The sequence below is a fragment of the Sus scrofa genome, chromosome 6 (assembly GCF_000003025.6).
Source record: "Sus scrofa isolate TJ Tabasco breed Duroc chromosome 6, Sscrofa11.1, whole genome shotgun sequence".
Lineage (NCBI taxonomy): Eukaryota > Metazoa > Chordata > Mammalia > Artiodactyla > Suidae > Sus > Sus scrofa.
The window spans coordinates 13,830,465-13,852,206 of record NC_010448.4 but is presented as its reverse complement, the minus strand read 5'-3'; the positions used below and the strand labels follow the sequence as shown (position 1 = coordinate 13,852,206).

The following is a 21,742-nucleotide window of genomic DNA, read 5'->3' as shown; positions in this document are numbered from 1 at the left end:
GGTGGCACCCGGTCCCCAGGCGTGGGCAGCTCACATGCCTTTGACCCCCAGGACATCGTGACAGAGAGCAACAAGTTCGACCTGGTGGGCTTCATCCCCTTGTTGCGGGAGAGGATTTACTCCAACAACCAGTACGCCCGGCAGTTCATCATCTCCTGGGTAAGTCTGGCCCCCCGACACTCTTTCTCCAGCCCTAACGGGCCTCTCGCTGAGTAAAGTCTGCTCTCTGGCACACCTGGGCACTTCCTATGGCTGCGGAGACACCTCACCGTGACCCCTCTAAGAGCCGAGGACACTCGAGAAGCTGAAAATGCATTTATTCAGCTCTGCCCCCAGAGCCCATCCCGTTTGCCCCTCAAGAGGAGAAGATTTTCTGGTCTCCAGAAACCCCCAGATTTCTCTTTGAAGCCAACCGTGCTCCTTCTTCCAGCGGTCACACCCCTTCTGGCCTTGCCTGCTTGTCCCATGTGTTCCCTTCCACCCCGGGCATCTGCATGCCTTGGGCTTACATGACTCTTCCCCTGCACCCTGAACACAACAAGAGCCGCTGGCACCCCGGCCCCCCGTTGGGCTCCCGCAGTGCCTCAAAATGCTGCCTCGGCAGGGCCCCTGCTCACCGGCCAGTCCCAGACGGTGGGCGAGGAGATACAGGTTCTCGGGCTGCTGACTTTGCCTACTGGTTTCCTCCCCCGGGTCAGATCCTGGTTCTGGAGTCCGTGCCAGACATTAACCTGCTGGATTATTTGCCGGAGATCCTGGATGGACTCTTCCAGATCCTGGGCGACAACGGCAAAGAGATTCGGAAAATGTGAGTGGAGCGGGGGAGGGGCAGGCAGCTGCTGTCACAACCCCTCCCTCCCCCGCCCGCGCATCCTCGTACCCACACCCAACAGCCAGGTGTCAGCAGGACAAGCAGTTCTCTCTTTCCCCCACTCATCTACCTCCCGATTTGAGGAGCCAAGAGCTCATCCACCCCCAGCCTCTGAGTAACGGCCATCTGCCCAGTGTATCCCGTCAGCGTGTGGTCCCCCTCGGGGTGGCCAACCCAGAGCAGACATGGCACTGTGCAGGCTCCTCGGGCCCTGGCTGGCACGTGCTATTTCCCTTCTCCTTGCCCATTGGTAGGTGTGAGGTGGTCCTTGGAGAATTCTTGAAAGAAATCAAGAAGAACCCCTCCAGTGTTAAGTTTGCTGAGATGGCCAACATCCTGGTGATCCACTGCCAGACCACGGGTGAGTGTGTAAGGCCCCCGCCATCCCCACCGCCTCCTCAGGAGCACCTTTCTCTGTTCTTCTTGGAGGGAGTCCTGGTGGGGGTGGTGGGTCCTAGTGGGAAAGATTGCATTTCTCCACCAAAGTCATAGCTCAGTGGTTAACAAATCCAACTAGGAACCATGAGGATACAGGATGGCTCCATGGCCTCGCTCAGTGGGTTAAGGATCCGGTGTTGCCGTAAGCTGTGGTGTAGGTCACAGACACGGCTCGGATCTGGCTGTGGCATAGGCAAGCAGCTACAGCTCCCATTAGACCCCTGGGACCTCCATATGCCGCAGGTGTGGCCCCAGAAAATGGACAAAAAAATCAATATAAAAATGAGGAACCATTATATCCTAATCCAGTGTTTGGCAGCCTATAATAATATGAACATTTTCTGCTTGTGGCATAATTTTATATTTTATAAATAAGTCATGGAGTTCCCATCGTGGTTCAGTGGTTAACAAATCCGATTAGGAACCATGAGGTTGGGGGTTCAATCCCTGGCCTTGCTCAGTGGGTCAAGGATCCAGGGTTGCCTTGAGCTGTGGTATAAGCGGCAGCAACAGCTCCTATTAGACCCCTAGCCTAGGAACCTCCATATGCCACAGGTGCGGCCCTAGAAAAGACCAAAAAAAAACAAACAAAAAAAATCGCAATCCTTACAGAATTTGTTGAATAATTAGAGAATGCCTATATAAATTGAAAGACCTCCCACACTTATGGATTGGATGACCTGAAATGGCAATACTTTCCTAGTTAATCTACATATTCAATTTGATCCATAGCAGAACAACAGCTGCAGTTTTTCAGAACTGTTTCACATCCTTAAATTCATATGGAAATGGAAAGCACTCAGAACAGCCAAAACCATCTTTTTAAAGAACAACAACATTGGCAGAGTCATGCCTCTTAATTTCAAAACTTACTACAAAGCTCCAGTGTAAAAATTATTTGACATTGCACTGCATGAACTGTTTGAGAGTAAGCCCTTGTTAGTCACTTTGGAAGTATTTTCTTCCCTTCTGTGCGGTGATGTTTCATTTTGCTTAAGGTTTCCTTTGCTTTGCAAAAGCTTTTAAATTTAATTACATCCATTTTTTTCTTTTTGTTTTTATTTCCATTACTCTAAGAGGATCAAAAGAGATACTGCTGCAGCTTATGGCAAAGAGTCTTCAGCCTATGTTTTCCTCTAAGAGTTTTAAAGTATCTGGTCTTACACTTAGGTCTTGAATCCATTCTGAGTTTATTTTTGTGTATGGTGCTAGAGAGTGTTCTAATTTCCTCCTTTCACATACTGCTGTCTAGCTTTCCTAGCACCACTTATTGAAGAGACCGTCTTTCCTCCACTGTAGATTCTTGCCTCCTTTCTTGTAGATTAGTTGCCCATAGGTGTATGGATTTATTTCTTGCCTTATTATCTTGTTCCATAGATATGTAGTTCTATTTTTGTGCCAGTACCATACTTTTTTGATAACTGTAGCTTTGTAGTATAGTCTGAAATCAGGGAGCCTCCTTCTCAGAATTGCTTTGGCTATTCAGGCTCTTTTGTGTTTCTTTACAGACAACCCAATGAAAAAAGTGGGCAGATTGTCTAAATAGACATTTTTCCAAAGAAGACAGATAGATGGCCAAAGAGTACATGAAAAGATGTTCAAAATTGCTCATTATTAGAGAAGTACAAATCAAAACCACAATGAAGTATCAAAACCACAATGAAGTATCATTTCACACCATCAGAATGACCATCATCAAACAGTCTACAAACAATAAATTCTGGAAAGAGTGTGGAGAAAAGACAACTGTCCTACACTGTCGATGCAACTTCTGTGGAGGAGCAACCTCTATGGAGAACAGTATGATGCTTCCTTAATAAACTAAACATAGAACTACCTTTTGATCCAGCAATTCCACTCCTGGGCATGTATCTGGAGAAAACCTTAACTCGTAAAGACACATGCACTCCAGTGTTCACTGCAGCAGTATTTACAATAGCCAAGACACAGAAGCAACCAAAATGTCTAACAGAGGAATGGATAAAAAAGATTTGGTACAGGAGTTCCTGTCATGACGCAGTGGTTAACAAATCCGACTAGGAACCATAAGGTTGCGGGTTCGGTCCCTGCCCTTGCTCAGTGGGTTAACAATCGGGCATTGCCGTGAGCTGTGGTATAGGTTGCAGATGCGGCTTGGATCCCGCGTTGCTGTGGCCCTGGTGTAGGCTGGTGGCTATAGCTCCGATTCGACCCCTAGCCTGGGAACCTCCATATGCGGTGGGAGTGGCCCAAGAAATAGCAAAAAGACAAAAAAAAAAGAGAAGATTTGGTACATATATACAATGGAATACTACTCAACCATAAAAAAAGAATGAAATAATGCCATTTGCAGCAACATGGATGCAACTAGAGAGTCTCATACTCCTACTAAATCTAGACAGAGAAAGACAAATATAGGATCTCACTTATATGTGGAATCTAAAAAAAAAAATGATACAAATGAACTTATTTACAAAACAGAAACAGACTCCTCACAGACTTTGAAAACCAACTTATGGTTTCCAAATAGGAAAAGGGGGGAGGGATAAATTAAGATTTGGGGATTAACATATACTCACTACTATATATTAAACAGATAATCAACAAGGACCTATATATAACACAGTGAACTCTACTCAATATTCTTAACAACCTAGATGGGAAAATAAATCTGAAAAAGAATGGATCTATGTATAACTGAATCACTTTGCTGTATACCTGAAACTAACACAACACTGTAAATCAGCTACACTCCAGTATAAAATAAAAATTAAAAAATTTAAATATAATGTAGTAATGGCATGAAGACAGATGAATATAAACCTATTGAACAGAACTGAGAATCCTAAATAAACTTTTACATTTATGGTTAACAGATTTCTTTTTTTAAAGGCACCAAGAGAATTCACTGGGGGAAATCAATCTTTTCACAACTAGTGTTGGATACCTTCCTCACACCATACACTAAAAAAGTTAAGTCCAAATACATCATAAGCCAAATTTAAGTAATATATTTAAAACTATAAAATTGTTAGAAGAATATTCAGGGATAAATCTTTATGACATTAGGTTGAGCAATGGTTTCTAAAACATGGCACCAAAAGCACATGGGACAAAAGAAATGGATATTTGGGGGTTCATCAAAATTTAAAAACTTTAAATAAAATTAAAAATAAAAAAAAAGTCATCAAAATCATAAAATGTGGGCAAGGGATGTTAGGAAATAAATAGACCCTTTTTTTTGTTTGTTTGTTTCTCTTCTTAATTTTAGTATAGTAATGAAGTGTTTGAACTTACAGGACCATCAAGTTAAAACACACAATTATAGGAAGGGGTTAGCATACTTAAAAAAACAGGGCAACCACAAGCCAAAGCCAAACATTGCATTTGCAAAAAATGAAAAAAAAAAAAAAAAAAAAAAAAAAACAACACTCAAGCAGATAATAACCAGAGACCATCCACCACAAAAAAGAAAGGAAGAACGGAGAACCATAGAAGCAACTGGAACACAAGGTTCAAAATGGCAATAAATAATCATCTATCAATTATCACCTTAAATGTCAATGGACTGAATGCTCCGATCAAAAGACACAGAGTGGCTGAGTGAATAAAAAGGCAAAAACCTTCAATATGCTACCTAAAAGAAACTCACCTTAGTACAAAGGATATAGATTGAAAGTTAAGGGGTGGGAAAAAATATTTCATGCCAATAGACATGACAGGAAAGCAGGAGTTGCAATACTCATATCAGACAAAATAGACTTTAAAACAAAAGACATAAAGACAAAGAAGGACACTATTTAATGATTAAGGGATCCATCCAAGGAGAGGATGTTACTATCAACATATATGCCCCAAATACAGGAGCACCCAAATACATACAACAAATATTAACAGACATAAAGGGAGAAATTGATGGGAATACAATCATAGTAGGAGATTTTAATATACCCCACTCACACCAATGGACAGATCCTCTAGACAGAAAACCAATAAAGCAGCAGAGATCCTAAAGAAAACAATAGAAAAGTTAGACTTAATTGATATCTTCAGGACACTACATCCAAAAAAATCAGAATACACATTCTTCTCAAATACACATGGAACATTCTCAAGAATCGATCACATATTGCGGACACAAAGCTAACCTCAACAAATTTAGGAGCATAGAAATTACTTCAAATATCTTCTCTGACCACAATGCCATGAAACTAGACATCAACCACGGGAAAAGAAATGAGAAAAAACCTACTACATGGAGACTAAACAACATGCTACTAAAAAACCAATGGGTCAAATGAGGAAATCAAGAAGGAAATTAAAAAATACCTTGAAACAAATGATAATGAAGACACAACCTCTCAAAATCTATGGGATGCTGCAAAAGCAGTGCTCAGAGGGAAATGTATAGTGATACAGGCCTTTCTCAAAAAAGAAGAAAGATCCCAAATTGACAACTTAACCCTCCACCTAAACAAATTAGAAAAAGAAGAATAAAAAAGACCTAAAGTCAGCAGAAGGAAGGAAATTATAGATCAAAGAAGAAATCAATAAAATAGAGATTCAAAAAACAATAGTTTTATTAATTTTCTCTAAGAGCTGGTTCTTTGAAAAGGTAAACAAAATTGACAAACCCCTGGCCAGACTCACTAAAAAGATGAGAGAAAGAACTCAAATAAACAAAATTATAAATGAAAAAGGAGAAATCACAACGGATACTGGAGAAATACAAAAAAACCATAAGAATACTATGAACAACTATATGCCAACAAATTTGACAATCTGGAAGAAATGGAAAGATTCAACTTTCTAGAATCTTACAGCCCGCCAAAACTGAATCAAGAAGAAACAGACCAACTGAACATATCAATCACTAGAAATTAAATTGAAGAAGTCATAAAAACACTCCCTGCAAATCAAAGTCCAGGACCAGATGGCTTCACAGGCAAACTCTATCAAACATATAAAGAGGATCTGATGCCCATCCTCCTTAAACTCTTTCAAAAAGTTGAAGAAGAAGGAATACTCCCAAAGACATTCTATTGATGCCACCATCACCCTAATTCCAAAACCAGACAAAGATACCACCAAAAAAGAAAACTATCAGCCAATATCTTTGATGAATATAGATGCAAAAATTCTCAACAAAATCTTAGCCACCGAATCCAACAACATATCAAAAAAATCATACACCATGACCAGGTAGGGTTCATCCCAGGTTCACAAGGATGGTTCAACATAGGCAAATCAATCAACGTCATACACCACATTAACAAAAGAAAAGTCAAAAATCATACGATCATCTCAATAGACGCAGAAAAAGCATTTGACAAAGACCAACATCCATTCATGATCAAGACCCTCGCCAAAGTGGGTATAGAGGGAACATTCCTGAACATAATCAAAGCCATTTAATATGACAAACCCACAGCAAATATAATACTCAATGGAAAAAAGCTGAAAGCCTTCTCACTCAAATCTGGAACGAGACAGGGATGCCCACTCTCACCACTGCTCTTCAACATAGTTTTGGAAGTCCTAGCCACAGCAATCAGACAAACAAAAGAAATAAAAGGCATCCATATAGGAAGAGAAGAGATCAAACTGTCACTGTATGCAGACGACATGGTACTATACTTAGAAAACCCTAAGGACTCAACCAAAAAACTACTTTTACTGATTAGTAAATTCAGCAAAGTAGCAGGATATAAGATTAACATTCAGAAGTCAGTTGCATTTCTGTATACCAGCAATGAAATATTAGAAAAGGAATACAAAAATATGATACCTTTTAAAATTGTACCTCACAAAATCAAATACCTTGGAATACACCTGACCAAAGAGGTAAAGGACTTATATGCTGAGAACTATAAAACCTTAATCAAAGAAATCAAAGAAAATGTAAAGAAATGGAAAGATATTCCATGTTCATGGATTGGAAAAATCAATATTGTGAAAATGGCCATCCTACCCAAAGCAATCTACAGATTCAATGCAATCCCTATCAAATTACCCAGGACATTTTTCACAGAACTAGAACAAACAATCCAAACATTTATATGGAACCACAAAAGACCCAGAATCGCCAAAGCAATCCTGAGAAACAAAAACCAAGCAGGAGGCATAACTCTCCCAGACTTCAAGAAATACTACAAAGCCACAGTCATCAAAACAGTGCGGTACTGGTATCAAAACAGACAGACAGACCAATGGAACAGAATAGAGAACCCGGAAATGAACCCTGACACCTATGGTCAATTAATCTTTGACAAGAGAGGCAAGAACATAAAATGGGAAAAAGAAAGTCTATTCAGCAAGCACTGCTGGGAAACCTGGACAGCTGCATGCAAAGCAATGAAATTAGAACACACCCTCACACCATGCACCAAAATAAACTCCAAATGGCTGAAAGACTTAAATATACGACAGGACACCATCAAACTCCTAGAAGAAAACATAGGCAAAACACTCTCTGACATCAACATCATGAATATTTTCTCAGGTCAGTCTCCCAAAGCAATAGAAATTAGAGCAAAAATAAACCCATGGGACCTCATCAAACTGAAAAGCTTTTGCACAGCAAAGGAAACCCAAAAGAAAACAAAAAGACAACTTACAGAATGGGAGAAAATAGTTTCAAATGATGCAACTGACAAGGGCCTAATCTCTAAAATACACAAACAACTTATAAAACTCAACAGCAAAAAAGCTAACAACCCAATGGAAAAATGGGCAAAAGACCTGAATAGACATTTCTCCAAGGAAGATATACAGATGGCCAACAAACACATGAAAAAATGCTCAACATCGCTGATTATAAGAGAAATGCAAATCAAAACTATCATGAGATACCACCTCACACCAGTCAGAATGGCCATCATTAAGAAGTCCACAAATAACAAGTGCTGGAGGGGGTGTGGAGAAAAGGGAATCCTCCTGCACTGTTGGTGGGAATGTCAACTGGTACAGCCACTATGGAGAACAGTTTGGAGATACCTTAGAAATCTATACATAGAACTTCCATATGACCCTGCAATCCCACTCTTGGGCATCTATCCGGACAAAACTCTACTTAAGAGAGACACATGCACCCGCATGTTCATTGCAGCACTATTCACAATAGCCAGGACATGGAAACAACCCAAATGTCCATCAACAGATAATTGGATTAGGAAGATGTGGGATACATATATATATATATGCAATGGAATACTACTCAGCCATAAAAAAAGAATGACATAATGCCATTTGCAGCAACATGGATGGAACTAGAGACTCTCATTCTGAGTGAAATGAGTCAAAGACAAATACCATATGATATCACTTATAACTGGAATCTAAAATCCAGCACAAATGAACATCTTCACAGAAAAGAAAATCATGGACTTGGAGAATAGACTTGTGGCTACCTGACAGGAGAGGGAGGGAGTAGGAGGGATCAGGAGCTTGGGGTTATCAGATACAACTTAGAATAGATTTACAAGGAGATCCTGCTGAGCAGCATTGAGAACTATGTCTAGACACTCATATTGCAACAGAACAAAGGATCGGGGGAAAAATGTATACATGTAAGAATAACTTGATCCCCATGCTGTACAGGGGGGAAAAAATAAATAATTAACAAAAAATCTTCAAACTGTTTGTAAAGACAAGTCCACAAAAGGGAAGAGAATATCTGTAAACTATATATTCTAGATATGAATCCCATATCAGATATATGAACTCTCATAACTCATAAATTAAAAAAATAATTCAATTTTATGGAGTTCCATTCATGGCTCAGCAGTTAATGAAACTGACTAGGATCCATGAAAATGCAGGTTCAATCCCTGGCTTTGCTCAGTGGGTTAAGGATCCAGAGTTGCCTTGAGCTGCAGTGTAAGTCACAGCCATGGCTTGGATCCCAAGTTGCAATGGCTGTGGTGTAGGCCGGAAGCTGTGCCTCCGATTCAACCCCTAGCCTGGGTGTGGCCCTAAAAAGCAAAAAAAATAAATAACTCAATTTTTAAAATGAGATCCGGGAGTTCCTGTTGTGGCACAGTGAAAACAAATTCAACTAGTATCTGTGAGGATGGGAGTTCAATCCCTGGCTTCACTCAGTGGGTCAGGGATCCGGCACTTCTGTGAGCTGTGGTATAGTTCGCAGATATGGCTCAGATCCCACGTTGCTGTGGCTGTGGCATAGGTCGGCAGCTATATAGCTCCAGTTCAGCCCTTAGCCTGGGAACTTCCATATGCCACAGGTGCAGCCCTAAAAAGAAAGAAAGAAAGAAAGGAAAAAAATTAGATTTGAATAAACATTTCTTTAAAGAAAATATACAAATGGCCAAAATTACCTAAGATGCTCAACATCCTTACCCATCATGAAAATCTAAATCAACAATGAGATATCACTTTACATTCATTAATATTAGTATCATTGGCTAACATCAAAAAAATAGGAAAATAATGTATATTGGCAAAAATGTAGGGTAATTGGAGACCTTATATACATTGTTATTCGGAACGTAAAATGGGACAGCTACTTTGGAAAATAGTCTGGCAGTTTCTTAAAAAAAATGTATGACCCAGCAATTCTACTCCTACATATATATCCGGGAGAATTAAAAATGTATATCAGGAGTTCCCATCGTGGCACAGCAGAAACAAATGTGACTAGGAACCATAAGGTTGCGGGTTCGATCCCCTGGCCTCGCTCAATGGGTTAATGATCCGACATTGCCGTGAGCTGTGGTGTAGGTCACAGACGCAGCTCGGATCCCGCGTTGCTGTGGTTCTGGCATAGGCCAAGAAGCAACAGCTCCGATTAGACCCCTAGCCTGGGAACCTCCATGTGCCGCAGGTGCAGCCCCCAAAAGACAAAAGATATATATATATCTATCTCCACACAAAACCTTTCACTTGAAAATTTCTAACATTATTCATAATAGCCGAAAAGTAGAAACCACCCAATTGTCTATCAAGTGATGAGTGGATAAGTAAAATGTGATAAATGCATATCATCAGATATTATTTTACATTTAATCATGTGAGGAACCTGATCAAAATGGTTTCTTATGAAGATTTACTATAGCATCAATGTGGATAATCACTTGTGGGGGTGGGATGGGGAGGTACTGAGAATGGAAAAACGAAGGACCTTCAGAGATTGCTTCTATATCCCAGAGATGCATGAACTAAGGCAGTAGCAGGTGTGATAGGAAAGATGGGACAGATTTCAGAGATACTGTCTAGAAGTAATGGAACTCAGCAAGTAATGGAGGAGGAAAGGAAACAGAAAGGAAGGAATCATAGCAAGCTTCTACTTCTAAGGACTCCCCTCAGGCAATGTTATCAGAGAGTAAAAGCTCCCAAACTGTCCAATATCAAAAGTCAGTAAACTTTGAGAAACCCTCTAAGAGAACAGGCTACAGAACCAGACTCGCTGGATTCAAATCCAGCTTCTCAATTTCCTATGTTGCCTTGAGCAAGTAAATTACTTTACATTTCCAGTAAAGTGAAGATACTATGACCCAATTCATACAGCTGTGAGGGTTAGAGAGTCAATACATCTACACATACAGACACTTAAGACATAGTCCAGATACATGCAGGTGTTCCCAATATTCCAGACACATGGAGGTTCCCTAAGTCTCAGCTCTTCTCATTAAAGTCCCTATCCTATGAATTTGCAGGGAGTTTATCTCTTTACTATGACATAAAATTTGCATGGCACCCTGCATTAACTGATGGTAGCTTATACCCTGTGAGTGCCTGATAGGCAGAAAAGAGTCTCAAGCTGTGGCATGGTCAATTTGCTGGTTTATTCACCAGTAACTAGCTAGCAGATATTAATAACTTCATTGTAAAAATGGACACATTCAGACTTTTGATTTGAAGGCTAAAGGCTCAGTACACCAACTCCATTTCCTTTGACTAGTTGCCCTCTTCCACATGTGTATTGACTGTAATAAATTATTACCTTTTGCAGGAACTGAATATTCAGCATCTGGAAGGATTAAGCAGAACACTAGGGAGTCAAAAGATTAATTAAGTGAAAATTAAGAAGGAAATAGAGAAATATGTTCTTAATCCCTAAAAAAGGAGTTTTAGTAAGCTCTCATACTTCCCCCTGTTAGGCCAGTTATTAAATGGAATTCTGTCCTTTAGCTGTCAGTGGCTTTCCAGAGTACAATCTTTCCCCACAGAGGAATCTTTTAAAAATTATAAATAAAATCTCCCAGTTTCTTTCCCCACAGATAAGAACATTAGAACACTGATATTTTAATCTGTTCCTATACAAGAATGAGTTGTGTCAACACAGTGCTCCCAGCTACAGCACTGAAAACAAGTTTAATTAAAGACAAAAGAAACAGCATGTGGAGCCTCAGCCATTGAGATACGATGAAGAGTGTCATCTTCAGATTCAGTTCACTACGAACAAATCTTTTTGTCAGTCTCAGGAGAAAAACAAAAAAAAGGTAGCAAAGTAAATGTGTGATGCTTTAAGGGAATAAAATGGTGGTATCGAACATGAATATTCAGACTAAGGACTAAAAAAAATAGTATTTATGTGGTACATACTTCCAGAGTATGAACCCTGCTCCTAATATCATAAAACGTCTTTGGATATAAATAGATGCCTATTAACCACATATATGTTGTACATGATAGAGCTGAAGCACAAAAAGGGAAAGAAGCTTAGCCAAGATCACAAGGTTTAGCAAAGATAAATGATGCTTTTACTGCGTTTATTCTAGAATATTGGTTATATTCCTTCCTCAAATTCTAATTTGAAGAAAAAAGTACCATTATCATGTACTATCTTCCAAAATTTTTTTATTCTTTTAATGATTTTTTTTTCTCTTATAGTTGGTTTAGTGTTCTGTCCATTTTCTACTGTACAGCAAGGTGACCCAGTCCCACATATATGTATACATTTTTTTCTATCTTCCAAAAATAAGCATAGCTCTAACTATATTCTAACAATAGTTTGCTTGCCATCTCCTGCTCTTCTGTTCAGGGCCCAATCACCAAAGAGGCAGTACAGCACAGGGAAAAGAAAACAGGGCAGATGTGCCCAGGTTCCAACCTCAGCTCTACCACTTCCAGCTCAGCAACTTTGGGGCAAGTTACCTGTTTGAGATTCTTTTTCCTAATCTATAAAATAGGAATGATAGCAACTACTCAGTAGTGTTAGGCTAAGGCTTCAATGAGATAATACAGGTAAAGTACCCAGTTCATTTCTTGGCATATACAGTTGATGCTCCATAAATAATCTATGAACTTTTGATTTCAAGAACACTGACCACTTGTTGATTGTACGTTATCATACTCTCCAGATTATCTATTTCTTATGACTAAAAGTCTCTCTTCTTACCCATAACATAGCCTTATTCACCTTACCGGGAATGTTTAGTAATAAGTGTAAGTACCTACTGGTCTGCATATATATATAAAACTTGGGTTTTTGCAGCACAGGATTACAGAATGGTTATCAGGTATGGGTTCTAGTGTCAACACTGCCCATTGTAACTGATTACATTTTAATCCTGGCATTGATTCTTAATAGCACACAACTGTTGGCAAGTTACTTAATTTACCTGTGTCTCAAAGGTCCTGATTTGTAAAATGGAGATCTAAAAATATTTTCTATTTAAAGAGATGCTGTGAAGAATATTTAAAGATACATAAAGCTATTAAAATAATGCCTGGTTCAAGTATGAACTTGAAAAACATTTGCTATTACCTGATAATTGTATATGCATAATGAACATTATATTTATTCTAAAAGGTATTAAAGATTTCTCAGAATTTATATGATATAAAGTTGCAGGGGGGGATAAATATCATTAAAGCATTAGGAACATGTATAAACCTGTGTCCTCATGGATAGTAGTCAGATTCCTTTCTGCTGAGCCATGACGGGAACTCCAAGATTCTCATATTAAATTAAAAGAATTTGTGCTTGGAGTTCCCGTCATGGAGCAGTGGAAACGAATCCAACTAGGAACCATGACGTTGCGGGTTCAATCCCTGGCCTCGCTCAGTGGGCTGAGGATCCAGCGTTGCCATGAGCTGTGGTGTAGTTCACAGAAGTGGCTCTGATCCTCCATTGCTGTGGCTATACTGTAGGCCGGAAGCTACAGCTCTGATTCCACCTCTAGCCTGGGAACCTCCGTATGCCGTGGTGCAACCCTAAAAAGGAAAAAAAAAAAAAAAAAAAAAAAAGGTTGTGATCTATTTTATACTTGTAACTATTGCAATCCCCAATAGTGACTCCCTTGACCCGTATGTACAATGTTACTGAATGAGCTCTCTGCACTTCTTTTTAACCTGCATCCTTTTTCTCAAGAGAATGATACCCCTTTACTCAAGTACCATAGTAAAGGAAAAACTGCATGTCAGAGATCACTAGATAGTTATACTTACAAAGCAAAAAGTCAGGCAACAGTTGGCTTTTAGCTTTCCTGTAGTTGATAGGAAAATAATCAACTGAATAGCCTCCAATACACCCTTTGAATAAGTGATCAAGCCATTTCAAAGAAAACACTTCCCTGAAACTGATACATTAAAGCAGTAGTTTAGTTAAATTAATCAAATACCATTATCCAAGCCCATAAACAGAGGTTCTTTCAACCTTTAGATGAAATAATTCTCTTATGAGAGTTCAGACAAAAACTACTTTCCTACATGACAATTATGAGATCACTCTTCATTCTCAGAATGACAGAAATAACTGAGGTTGCAACCCTAACTCTTGAGTCTAACTGTGCTTGTATACTCGGTTATCCACTGAACCACAAGTGCATCACAAGCTGACATATGATTATTGCATGCACTACAATTTATTCCCATATCACAGTATGCCTAGTTGGACATGCAGAAAGAACCTCATGGTCCAAGAAGAGAAAACTCAGTATATACAATCCACACTGTAGAGTGCAGTGTTACATAACTCCCTTCCTCTTAAATATGAACAACTGAGGCCTGTGTGCCAGAGCAGAGCCTGTCAGAGGGAGACAGGTAGCGTAAGAAGCCTAATGAAGCAAAGGGCAATGTTGTGTAGGCCCCATAGGTCATTGGAAGGAGCCTTAGCTTTTGCTTTGCAATGGCCAGGACCAAACAGTGATGTAACTTTATGTGGTAAAAATACCACCCAGACTGCTGTGTTGAAGAGGCTGCAGAGGGACAAGCGGAGCAGAAAAAGCTATTTCAGTATCCGGGATAGTTTTTCATATTATAAAAACAATACATGGGAGATTGGCCAAGATGGTGGAGTGGAAAGACCCTGTAATCACCTCCTCTTGTGAGCACCCCAAAATCAAAACTCTACAAAAAAATCATCAATGAAAAAGACCAGAGCCTACCAGGAAATATCTACAACCAAAGACGTAATGAAGGAACCACAACACAGGGTAGGAGGGGCAGACTGGCTATATAATCAAGTCCCATATCCCTGGGGGGACAATGTACAAACTGGAGAACAATTAGAGTGCAGGGGTTCTCCCAGAGGAATGAGGATTCTGAGTCCCATTTTGGGCTCCCTAGCCTGAGGGTCCTACACAGGGAGATAAGCCTCTAGAGTATTAGGCTTTGCAGGTCAGCAGGGCTTAATTTCTGGAGTCTGAAAGGAACGGGCGAAAGAGAGACTTCACTCTCAAAGGGCGCACACAAAATCTCAGACACCAGGACCAAGGGCAAAAGCAGTAATTTGATAGGAGCCTAGGCCAGACCTATCTATTTGTCTTGGAGAGTCTCCCAGAGAGACAAGGGGAGAGCTGCGGCCCACCTTGAGGACACAGACACTGGCAGCAGCCATTCCTGCAAGCTTTCTACCACATGGACACTGGTGCCAGTGGGCACCACAGCTGGATCCTCCTAGTTCATTAGTACCAACACCTGGCCCCACCCAACAGCAGGTAAATGCTAATTCTGGAACACCTCAGGCTAAACAACTAACTAGAGGGATGGGGAGAGTAGGGGACACAGCCCCAAGCATCAGCAGGCAGGCTACATAAAAACTTTCTGGGCCCAGGGCTACCTCTAGTCATGCTTCTAAACATGGCCCTGCTCACCAGAGGCCAAGATACAGATCTATCCACCAGTGGACAGACACAAGCCCTGCCCTCCAGGAAGCCTGCACTAACCTCTAGACCAGCCTCACCCACCAGGGGGCAGGTATTAAAAAACCACAATCTCACAAGCTTGGATCCAATCCACCCACAGCAGGACAGACTCTATCCTGGGACCAGCTAGGCCTTGGTCCTTTCCACTCACAGGCCAACACAGGCTTCAGGGCACACCTGATCCTGATCCAACTGTGTCAGGAACTGACCTCCCCCCACCAAATATCTGATACCTGCTCTGGGATCCCAGGGCCCTGCAGCCAGACTCCAGGATACAGATATGGATGCCAGTAGTTTAGCATTAACCCCAAGACCTGGCTCCATCCACAAGTAGATGGGCAACAGCTCTGGAGTTTTCTGGACCATTACTCCGCCCACCAGTGAGCCAGCACTAGCCCCAGGGCCCCTGGAGTTCTGCAGCTTACTAACCAGCAGCTGGCAGCCTCTGCAAAAGACAGGGCCTGGAAACCAGCTGAGGTAGGGGCTAATGCAGCCCTCATGGGGGAACCCCCAAAGCATATACCTTAGATAACAAGAGGGTAGTTGACTGCTGGGACAAATAGGACATACCCCATAGAAGGCCACTTCTCCAAGGTCCGGAAATGTAATTAACCTACCAGATACATAAGAATACTAATAAAAACCTAGGTAAAATGAAGCAACAGAGCAACATGTTTCAGACAAAGGAACAAGATGAAACCCCAGAATAATAAAGTAAAACAGAGACAGGTAACCAAGAAAAAAATTCGGGGTACTGATCATAAAGATGATTAAAGATCTGAGAAGAATGGGAGTTCCCGTCGTGGCACAGTGGTTAACGAATCCGACTAGGAACCATGAGGTTGGGGGTTCGGTCCCTGCCCCTGCTCAGTGGGTTAACGATCCGGCGTTGCCGTGAGCTGTGGTGTAGGTTGCAGATGTGGCTCGGATCCCGCGTTGCTGTGGCTCTGGCCTAGGCCAGTGGCTACAGCTCTGATTGGACCCCTAGCCTGGGAACCTCCATATGCCACTGGAGCGGCCTAAGAAACAGCAAAAAGACAAAAAAAAAAAAAAAAAAAAAAAATCTGAGAAGAATGGATGCACAGAGGGAGAAGTTAAAAGTTTTCAACGAAGAGTTAGAAAATAAAAAGAACAACTAGAGATGAAGAATACAATCACTGAAATCAAAAATACACTAGAAGAAATCAACAATAAATAAAAATAGAGGAACAAATCACTGAACCAGCAGACAAAGTAGTAGAGATCAATGATGCTGAACAGGATAAAGAAAAAAAGAATGAAATGAGGACAGTTTAAGAGACCTCTGGGACAATGTCAAACTTGTTAATGTTCAAATTATAGAGGTCCCAGTGAAATGGAGTTTTAACTACAGAACAACCCCCCCCCCTTGGCTAAGAAGGCAGCTGCAAGCCTTTCCAGCTGTGCTAATCACTATGCCACCCTTCTTGTAATAATGTAACAACTGTGTGCTCTCTGTCCAAGCCAGCAGCCCTGCTAATCATGTACGCAACATTGCTTATCAGTTCTGCTTCTGTAACCTTGCTTGCTCAGTTTCTTAGGGAGGAACACTGTCTGCTTGGGGATGGGAGAGGTCCGGGATGCTTACAAGGGAAAATCAAGACCTTGTAGTGTATAAAAGTTACTGAGAACAAAGACCTGGGGCTCAGACGCTGGAGGTGACTCCTCTGAGCCCGCACGGGTGCTGATTAAACCTTGCTTTTCCATATCTCCGAGTGCTGTTTGTCTCCTTCCATTGCCACAGTTTTTGCGGTTTCTGCAACATTTTGGTGCGTTGGCCGGGAAGCCGACAACCGAGCTGGCCTCTGTGCCACCGTTGTCGGGGAACCAGGGGAGGCCATGGTCGCCGGCCCGGTGACAGGTGGATAGCGTGCACCAGCCATTTTGCCGGATCCACACCCTCACTCGGGCCGTGGCCTTGGCCCACACTGCTTCCCGAACGGACTTAGAAGGAGAGTGGAAACAGGTTCCAGGACAGGACGTCAGACTGGTGAGTGCCCCGGGGACATCTGCCCAAGTCAGGACCCACCATACGGCGGAAGGAGAGACTGATCACCTCTCAGTGACCAAAGGGTCACTCAGGTCAGGGTTTGCTCCCTTGGGATCGGAGGCTTGTCAATCCTGGTGTGTGTGTGTGAGTGACTGAAGAGAATCAGAGCCCGAGCTCCACTGTCTTTGGACTACGGAGCCAGAGTGAGTCCTAACATACAGTTCCGCGGCGACCATCATACAGCTTATGGTGGCCCTCTTCGGGGGGATCCTGACGTTGGGGTTTATACAGTCCCACCTATGCTAAGAGGCGCCTGAAATATCTCCTCTGGGGGAGCGGTCAGACGGATGAAGCAATTGTTACCTGAGGCCTTGCCCTCACTGTTTGTCCTGCGTCACCGGCACAGGGTGGGACTTTACACAATGGGTAAATCAGCTTCCAAGCCCACTGTCTTAGAATGTATGGTTAAGAATTTTAAGAAAGGATTTTCTAGAGATTATGGTGTTAAGCTGAGTCCTGGAAAACTGTGTACCCTCTGTACCCTAGCGTGGCCCTCTTTTGGTGTTGGCTGGCCTCCAGAAGGGACCTTAGATGTGTTCACAGTTATAGCAGTATATAATGTTATATATAACAGGAGACCCTGGACACCCAGACCAATTTCCATATATTGATCAATGGTTGGAAATTGTCTATTTGAGGCCCCCATAGGTTCGGTTCTGCACCACAGACCAGGGACAGTGTAAGGTGCTAGTAGTCCAGTCCAAGAAGAAAAGCTTGTCTCAAAAAAGGTGCCACCTATTTATCAAGGGGAACCTGAGGACTTGCCCCCCAATGCCACCACCTTATGTGCTGCCGGCCCCACCTCCAGGAGCCAAAGGTCCCCAGATGCCAGATAGCCCACCGCCTTCTGTTTCTCCTCCTCCTTCTGCTTCTGAAGTTCCCAAGGCAATATTACCCCTGCAGCCAGATTCTCCAGAACCTATGAGCAGGCATCTCCGTTCAGCTCAGGGAGCAGCCACTCCAGCATTACAAATGCCCTTACGGGAGACATGGGGACCACAGCAAGTCGCCCCCAATGGGACCATTCAAGAGGGGGGACGTTTTTATTATTACCAGCCCTTTTCCACTGCCAATCTCCTCAACTGGAAACACCATACTCCCTCATATTCCGAAAAGCCTCAGGCGCTGATTGATCTCTTAGAATTCATTTTCCAGACACACTGTCCCACCTGGATAGATTGCCGGCAACTCCTTTTTACTCTATTTGACACTGAAGAGCGCTGGCGAATTTTAACAGAAGCCCAAAAATGGCTTCAGATCAATGCGGGGGGTCGAGCAGACTTGGCAAACTGGGTGAGGGAAGACTTCCCAGAAGAAAACCCCCACTGGGACTATGACACTGAAGAAGGGAAACGTAATCCAGAGAGGTACCGGCAGGCCTTCCTACAGGGGGCAAAAGCTGGGGCTAAAAAGCCCACTAATATAGCTAAGATCAGTGAGATACTACAAGAGCCGAATGAAAGCCCAGCCAAATTCTATGAGAGACTATGTGAGGCTTTCCGAACCTACACCCCTTTTGATCCCGAGGCCCCTGAGAACCAACGGATGATAAATGCTGCCTTTGTGGGACAAGCCCAATCAGATATCCCTACAAAGCTACAGAAATTAGAAGGCTTTGCAGGAGAGAATGCCACTAAACTGTTGGAAATAGCCAACAAGGTTTTTATTAACCGAGACCAGGTGGCCTGCAGTGATGCAGAAAAGAGAATGAAACAAAAAGTGACTCTTCTGGCAGCCGCCCTGTCAAAACCGGTGCCCCCAGTGGGACCACCCCGTAGGGGACAAGGCACAAGGCCAGGGAAAAGGAGTCCCCTGGAACATGACCAATGTGCTTACTGCAAAGAAAAGGGACATTGGAAAAATGAATGCCCCAAACGTCCTGAGAAAAAGACCAAGGCCCCACCTAGCTGGTACTGATCTGAGCCATTCAGCACCAACCTGATCGGCCTAGCTGAGTCTGATTAGGGGGGACCAGGCTCTCTCCAACTGGGCCCCCGAGAGCCTATGGTCAGAATTCAAGTAGGGGGCCACCCCATAGACTTTATGGTTGACACAGGTGCCGAACTTTCTGTGGTTACACAACCTGTGGCTCCCCTCTCAGGGAAAGAATCCGCTGTTGTTGGGGCCACAGGTAACCAAACCCACAGGCCCTTCTGCGGTCCTCGACGACGTCGGTTAGGAGGCCATGAAGTAATACATGAATTTCTTTAGCTAACTGACTGCCCAGTCCCCCTGCTGGGAAAAGACCTGCTGGCTAAAATGGGGACACAAATTTCCTTTTCTACTGATGGATCGGTCCAACTTAAATTGACAGAACCCCCCTCTCCTTTAATCATGGCTCTTGCTGTAAAAAGGGAAGAGGAATGGCGCTTGTACTCTCCCCCTTCAGAAATGGGGACCATCCCCCAGAACTAGAGACTAAATACCCATTGGTTTGGGCTGAAGGAAACCCACCAGGACTGGCAAAACACCACGCTCCTGTCTTAATTGATCTAAAACCCGGAGCTCAACCGGTAAAGCTACGGCAATACTCAATTCCCAGAGAAGCTCGAATGGGAATCCAGGTTCACCTGGATCGGCTGCTTCAGCATGGACTGTTAATAAAATGTCAGTCCCCTTGGAACACCCCTTTACTGCCCGTGAAAAAACCGGGAACACAGGACTACCGCCCAGTACAGGACTTGAGAGCCATAAACGAAGCAACAGTCACATTACACCCGTCCGTCCCTAACCCACATACCCTGCTAGGGCTGATTCCCTCCACTGCTAAGTGGTTTACTTGCCTGGACTTAAAAGACGCTTTTTTCTGCCGCCGGGTGGCACCTGCCAGTCAGCCCTTGTTTGCTTTTGAATGGGAGAATCCACATAGAGGGACAAAGGAACAGCTCACCTGGACTAGACTCCCACAAGGATTCAAAAACTCTCCCACTCTTTTTAGCAGCGCCTTAGCTGCTGACCTGGCTGAATTTCCTGGACAAAAACTGGGCTGTGTTTTGCTACAGTATGTTGACGACCTCTTACTAGCTGGCACCACGGAGGCTCAGTGGCTAGAGGGAACAAGAGCTCTCCTTTCCCTACTGATGGAGGCAGGGTATCGGGTAACAAAGAAAAAGGCACAAATCTGCAAAAAACAAGTCAAGTATCTGGGCTTCAACATCATGCAGGGGCGACGAATGCTGGGGACTGAAAGAAAGCAGGCAGTTTGTGCCATTCCTGTCCCTACCACCCACCGGAAGGTTCGTGAGTTCCTAGGGGCAGCAGGATTCTGCCGGATATGGATCCCCGGGTTTTCAGACCTGGCCAGGCCTCTGTATGAAGCTCTAAAAGGGAAGAAAAGGCTCCCCTTAAATGTGGACCAAGCCAGGAGACAGCGTTTCAGACAATCAAAACTAAACTCACTGAGGCTCCAGCCTTGGGACTTCCTGATGTAACCAGAGAATTTAACCTTTTTGTTCATGAGAAAAATGGGATGGCTTTGGGAGTCTTAACTCAAGAATTTGGGCCTTGGCAGAGGCCAGTGGCATATCTGTCTAAACAAATTGACTCTGTTGCTGCCGGATGGCCTCCCTGCCTCCGAGCACTGGCAGCTACCACCTTGTTGGTAAGAGAGGCTGACAAGTTGACCCTGGGACAAAACCTCAATGTTAAAGTCCCACACTCAGTTGTAACCCTAATGGATACCAGGGGCCACCATTGGCTCACACATGCACGAATGACCCACTATCAAGGGTTACTATGTGAAAATCCACGGGTAAAACTGGAGGTTGTACGAACTCTGAACCCAGCCACTTTTCTGCCAGATGAAGCGGGGCCCCCAGACCATAACTGCCTGGAGGTACTAGGTGAGGTGTTTTCCAGTAGGCCTGACTTGACTGATAAACCACTCCAAAATCCTGACCTGGTTTTATATACTTATGGCAGCAGCTTTATGGAGGATGGAAAAAGGATGGCAGGATATGCTGTGGTATCTGACTTAAAAGTGATAGAAGCAGAGGTGCTTCCTCAAGGCTGGTCAGCACAGAGAGCAGAATTATGGGCCTTAATCAGAGCACTGGAACTCAGCCAAGACCAGCGAGTTAATATCTATACCGACTCATGATATGCCTTTGCAACTTTACATGTCCATGGAGCCTTATATAAAGAAAGAGGGCTCCTCACTGCTGAAGGAAAAGGAATTAAAAACCAGGCTGAAATCTTAAAGCTCCTAGAGGCAGTATGGGAACCTAAAGAAGTTGCAGTTATCCACTGTAAAGGCCACCAAAAGGGGGATGACCCAGT

General features: G+C 43.0%; 2 protein-coding genes across 2 annotated transcripts in view; one reads left to right on the top strand and one right to left on the bottom strand.

The window, feature by feature from the left end:
* Positions 1-1,378, top strand: part of LOC102168126 (protein VAC14 homolog) — a 42,573-nt gene extending 41,195 nt beyond the window's left edge. Inside the window, exons 7-9 of the mRNA XM_021097532.1 lie at positions 52-159; positions 699-808; positions 1,126-1,378. Coding sequence (XP_020953191.1) covers positions 52-159; positions 699-808; positions 1,126-1,363 — 456 coding nt within the window. The 3' untranslated portion in view covers positions 1,364-1,378. The remainder of the gene's footprint in view (positions 1-51; positions 160-698; positions 809-1,125) is intronic.
* The window catches only part of LOC102157465, a 58,411-nt gene continuing 36,834 nt past the window's right edge, over positions 166-21,742 (bottom strand). The window contains exon 3 of the mRNA XM_013988495.2: positions 166-776. The gene's annotated coding sequence lies outside the window, so the exon portion shown is untranslated. The remainder of the gene's footprint in view (positions 777-21,742) is intronic.